Genomic DNA, 6,000 nt, shown 5'->3' on the forward strand with positions numbered 1-6,000 from the left:
GCCTCCCAGGTACAAGCAATTCTCCTGCCTCAGCCTCCCAAGTAGCTGGGACTACAGGCATGCACCACCATGCCTGGCTAATTTTGTATTTTTAGTAGAGACAGGGTTTCGCTATGTTGGCCAGACTGGTCTTGAACTCCTGATCTCAGGTGATCCACCCCACTTTGCCTCCCAAAGTGCTGTGATTACAGGTGTGAGCCACTGTGCCCGGCAAGGCTGGTCTTTAATCTTCGGAGTAGGGAGCTACATATTCAGAGCTGCCATTTAGAAGAAATTTACTCTGACAGCATAAGAATGGAGGCAGGGCAACAAGTTAGGAAGCTATTACAGTAGCCTGGGTAAAAGATATTAAAAGCCTTTAGTCTCATGCAAGTAACAGAAATAGACAAGTGGGATATATATATATATATATATATATATATATATATATATATATCTGAAATAGAGCATTTGAAAATAAGAATTGGTCATTGTTTATGATGGATGAAGTTGATATTTAAACATGATGAGTCAGGGTCATACCAGGGAGGCTAGTTAAACCAGGAGCATCATAAGGAAACAGGAGTAGGAGCAGTGGCAAGGGGGGAGATGATGAGTTCATTTCTGGACACACTAAGGTGAGGTGCTAACAGAATGTCCAGATGACAGAGTCTGGTAGGTAGATGAAACTTGGGACACCAGGTCTAGAGTAGTACATTTGAAATCACTTTTGGAGAAGGATCTTCTATGGAGAGGGAGAAGAGCACAGAACCCAAGGCCCAAGTTTCACAAAGCATCAACTGAAGAAGCTGTTAAACCGCCAGTTTCTTGGGCTCCACCTAGACCTACTGAGTCCATCTCTGGGAGCAGGGCCAGGAATTTGCTTTTTTAAACAAGGTCTTCAGGTGATTCTTATGCATCCGAAAGTCTGATAGTCACTGTGCCAGTAAGCATTCCAGTAAGAATTCCCTGGGCGACTGGATCAGAATTGCTGAGATCAGGGTCAAATAATCCATATTTTAACAAATGCTCCAGGTAAACCCAATGTAGCAATCGACCATACTTTGGGAAACTAAGGTCCTGGGAAGAGGAGGAAGAAAGATTCTAGAAAAGGTGAGAAGAGACCTCTTTCTCTGCCTTGGTTTATTCATCTGTAAAATAAGAATAGAGGCCAGGCATAGTGGCTCACTCCTGTAATCCCAACATTTCAGGAGCCCAAGCAGGCAGAATGGTTGAGCTCAGGAGTTCGAGACTAGCCTGGGCAATATGTTGAAACCTGTCTCTACAAAAAGTACAAAACTAGCTGGGCATGGTGGTGTGCACCTGTAGTCACGGCTATTCAGGAGACTGAGGTGGGAGAATACTTAAACCCAAAAAGGTTGAGGCTACAGTGAGCTGTGATCATGTCCCTGTACTCCAGCCTGGGCAACAGAGTGAGACCCTATTTCCCAAAAAAAAAAAAAAAAAAAAAAAAAGAAGATAATAGAATTGTGCTGATTATATGAAAGAACGTTTGAAAAATCCTGCTTCTGCTGCTTCCTCTCTTGAAATAATTTATTTCCCATGTAGGAAATAATTTATTATTTATTAATAATTGATTTATATTAATAAATTATATAAATATAATTAAATTATAGTATGATTTAGTTATGGTTTAATTAGTATAAATATAGTTAAATTATACAATTAAAATATGATTAATTTATATTAATATAAATAACATTATTTCCATATGGACTGTCACTGATTTTCCTGTCTTCAACTTCCTTTCACCACACTGGAACCAGAATTGTCTTATTTAAAAATAAAACCAAAATTATTGTGTCTGTTCTCTGAGATAGAGTCACCATCATTAGTTACCCACCACAACAGAAAAATGTCCTGACTTTTCAGTTTGCCATTCAAAGTCCTCCACAGTAAGACACTAAACTGACCCTCAGCTATCTCTCTGGCCATCACACTCCTTGAATATTGTAATTTCATGCTCTGTGCCTCTGCACAAGATGTTTCCCTCTGCCTACAACGAACAAGATGTTTCCCTCTGCCTACAATGAACAACAGCATTCAACAAACATTTGCTGGGCACTTCCTGCACTAGACACTGTTCTAGGCACTGGAAATAATGGATAGTAAAAAACACAGTCTGCCCTCACAGAGCTTAGTGTAACAAACAAAAAGCATTGGCCAGGCGCGGTGGCTCAAGCCTGTAATCCCAGCACTTTGGGAGGCCAAGGCGGGTGGATCACAAGGTCAAGAGATCGAGACTATCCTGGTCAACATGGTGAAACCCCGTCTCTACTAAAAATACAAAAAATTAGCTGGGCATGGTGGCACGTGCCTGTAATCCCAGCTACTCAGGAGGCTGAGGCAGGAGAATTGCCTGAACCCAGGAGGCGGAGGTTGCGGTGAGCCGAGATCGCACCATTGCACTCCAGCCTGGGTAACAAGAGTGAAACTCCGCCTCAAAAAAAAAAAAACAAAAACAAAAATAAAAAGCATTTAATCAAATAATTACATAAATATGCAAGTGCAACCATGGATAAGGGCAATGAAGAAGAGGGACATGGAGCTGTATCAGGCTCTGTCCCAGTCAAGTCAGGGAAGGCATCTCCATGTCCACCTCTTTGGACACTCCCTACCTAGCTAACTATGTCAAATAGGCCTTTACTCTCTACTGTGATTCCATTCTGAAACCCCAGAAGTGTGTTTGACTCCGCCTCTCCATTACCCTTTACACAGTCAGCGTGAACTGTATTCTTCCCTGTTACCACTACCACCACCATAGTTCAGGATTTTTATTACCTCTCATCTAAATTTATGCAATAGCTTGTTTTCTCTTCCAATCCATTAAGCACACTCCTGCCTGATCAATCTAGGAACATTTCTCTTCTGCCTTTCTTTCCTTCTTCTTAAAAAATTCGGCCGGGCGCGGTGGCTCAAGCCTGTAATCCCAGCACTTTGGGAGGCCGAGGCGGGTGGATCACGAGGTCGAGAGATTGAGACCATCCTAGTCAACATGGTGAAACCCCGTCTCTACTAAAAGCGCAAAAAATTAGCTGGGCATGGTGGCACGTGCCTGTAATCCCAGCTACTCAGGAGGCTGAGGCAGGAGAATTGCCTGAGCCCAGGAGGCGGAGGTTGTGGTGAGCCGAGATTGCGCCATTGCACTCCAGCCTGGGTAACAAGGGCGAAACTCCGTGTCAAAAAAAAAAAAAAAAAAAAAATTCCTGCTTAGAAATCTTCGGTAATTACTCTATTGAATCTCAATTCCTTAACCTGGACTTCAAAACAAACCATCCCTAATTCAGTCCCCACTTTCACTCTCCAACCTTACACCCACTATTCCTCAGTATGACTCCTTTGCCAGACTGGTTTACTGACTGTGCCTGGCAGATGCCCCACTTTGCATCTTTATGCACATGCTTTTCCCTCCATTCTCCTGAAACCAAGTCCCAAATTCATCATCCTTCCACGTTCAGTTTAATGCCACTTCCTCTACAGTCTTCTCTAGAAAAACTGCATGTTTCAAAAATGGCTATAGCAACATTCCCAGTCCCACAAGTGCTTTCAGAACCTTGCCACCCCTATTGAGAAGTAAAATCTATTTCCTTTCCCTTTAAATTGAGCAGGCTTCAATGTTGCCAGAAGCGATACCATCTGCTCTCCCACATGGGCACATGTTCTAGTTTACATGCATGTGTATGCTCTCTCTATATACAGATATGTGTGTGTGTGTGTGTGTGTGTGCGCGCGCGCGCGCGTTTGCTTTCCCTTTGCGACACAGCGCACCACACAAATGAAGAATCTCAGATCACACAGACGTGTAGGTGCTCTGGTTAACAATCTCAGCTAAGTAAACATCGAGCATCAACTGTGCATCACTTGTGGCCAGGAGTTGGAGATCAGCTTGGGCAACACAGGGACACCTGTTTCTCTCTCCTTTTTTTGAGATGGAATTCCGCTCTGTCCCCCAGTCTGGAGTGCAGTGGCACGATCTTGGCTCACTGCAACCTCCGCCTCCCAGGTTCAGGCGATTCTCCTGCCTCAGCCTCCCAAGTAACTAGGATTACAAGCGTGGGCCACCATATCCAGCTAATTTTGTATTTTTAGTAGAGACAGGGGTTTCACCATGTTGGCCAGGCTGGTCTTGAACTCCTGACCTCAGGTGATCCACCCGCCTCAGCCTCCCAGAGTGCTGTAATTACAGGTGTGAGCCACCGCACTTGGCTTTTTTTTTTTTTTTTTTTTTTTGAGACGGAGTTTTGCTCTTGTTACCCAGACTGGAGTGCAATGGTGCGATCTCGGCTCACCGCAACCTCCGCCTCCTGGGTTCAGACAATTCTCCTGCCTCAGCCTCCTGAGTAGCTGGGATTACAGGCATGCGCCACCATGCCCAGCTAATTATTTTTTGTATTTTTAGTAGAGACGGGGTTTCACTATGTTGACCGGGATGGTCTCGATCTCTTGACCTCGTGATCCACCCGCCTCGGCCTCCCAAAGTGCTGGGATTACAGGCGTGAGCCACCGTGCCCGGCCTTTTTTTTTTTTTTTTTTTTTTTTAAAGACAGAGTCATGCTCTGTCACCCAGGCGGCAACTGCCTCCTCCCAGATTCAAGCAATTCTCCTGCCTCAGTCTTCCGAGCAGCTGAGACTACAGGCATGCGCCAGTATGCCCGGCTAATTTTTGTATTTTTAGTAGAGACAGTCTTTCACCATGTTGGCCAGGCTGGTCTCGAACTCCTAACCTCAAGTGATCTGCCCGCCTCGGCCTCTCAAAGAGCAGGGATTACAGGCGTGAGCCATCCTATCTGGCCCCTGTCTCTTAAAAACAGCAAAAAGGGACTAATCAAATTCTGCTGTAGATATTTAGAAATCATGAAGATGCGATCTGCTTCTGAGCTACAAGAAAGGCCCTGCGAGAGAACAATCTAGAAGTTACTGCCATGTGACCGTGGCCAGCCTGGGTCTCTAAGTGTCCTGTGCGGCTCTGACAGGGCAAAATCTTCCTTATTCCAGTTAAAAGAAGTGCCTGTTCTACAATGTTTTGCCTTACAGCTGCATTTTTATCACTCCAACTTCTTCCACCCTCCTTCTTTCCCTCCCTTTTGTGAGAGGACAGTGGCTGGGCCTGGGGCGGTGCGTGGGGCGCGAGGGCAGGCCTCTTCCCGGGCGCAGGAGGCGCGCGGCTGCGGGAACCACCTGCGGCCGAACCCGCGAGGGGCCACGCGGCCCAGCGAGGCCGGGCCCGCGTCGACAGAGCTCCCAGCGCGGATCGAAAGCACTGCACCTGCACGCCCCGCTCCTCAGCCTTTTGCTGCTCGGCTCTTCTTTCTGCGAACACAACACGGCAACCGCTGGCTGGGAGGCCCGTCCCGAGGCAGGCGTGGACCCAGTGGTCGCCCCTCGGCAGTGGCGGAGGCACTCGCGGCCCCACCTCTGTCCGGGGGTGTCCTCCCTGCCGGCCGCCCGTTCTGCCCGGCCCGGCCCGGCCGCGCCTCGGCCTCGGTCCCACTCACTCTCCCGAAGACGGCGCTTGAACGCGGGATCCCCGCGCCGCTTCCGGTCGAGGTAAACACAGTAGCCCAGGAAGGCGACGGCGCCACACGCCGCCGCGGCCGCCAAGAGGCCGACGAGGGAGCGCACAGAGGGCATCCGGCCGCGGGCGTCCCCCGAGCCGTGCGTTGGGCGCGGGCCGGCCGACAGGGGGCGTGGGCGCGGCGGCCCTTCCGGCCTCGGGGCCTCCTGCGCGCCCAGCGGCGCGTTGACGCCTCGTTCCCAGGCTAGCGGGCCGGTGAGGACGCCGGGCGTTCGGGAGGATGTGTGCGGGAACCCTCACGGCCACCGAGAAGCAAGCAGAGCTCTGTTCGAACCCAGGTCTGTCGCACTCCAGATTCTGAACCCTTTCTCCAAACACGCCTCTGCCCCTGTGTTGACAGCACCCATTCAGGCAAAGCGCAGTACGCTGCGAATCCCCTTTGCTGAGAGCCGGTGGCCATTGAGGCCTCTGTTCCCTCACCTGCA

General features: G+C 48.8%; 1 protein-coding gene across 2 annotated transcripts in view; it reads right to left on the minus strand.

Annotated features, from left to right (window-relative positions):
• Positions 1 to 5,663, minus strand: part of TOMM20L (translocase of outer mitochondrial membrane 20 like) — a 27,799-nt gene extending 22,136 nt beyond the window's left edge. For both annotated transcript variants that reach the window (XM_039469021.2, XM_039469022.2), the window contains exons 1-2: positions 5,496 to 5,663; positions 5,267 to 5,310 (exon numbers count right to left, since the gene is read on the minus strand). In XM_039469021.2, the coding sequence (XP_039324955.1) occupies positions 5,267 to 5,310; positions 5,496 to 5,631 (180 nt within the window). In that variant the 5' untranslated portion in view covers positions 5,632 to 5,663. The remainder of the gene's footprint in view (positions 1 to 5,266; positions 5,311 to 5,495) is intronic.
• Between the last annotated feature and the right edge of the window lie 337 nt (positions 5,664 to 6,000).

This window comes from Saimiri boliviensis, chromosome 2 (genome assembly GCF_048565385.1).
Source record: "Saimiri boliviensis isolate mSaiBol1 chromosome 2, mSaiBol1.pri, whole genome shotgun sequence".
Classification (NCBI taxonomy): Eukaryota; Metazoa; Chordata; class Mammalia; order Primates; family Cebidae; genus Saimiri; species Saimiri boliviensis.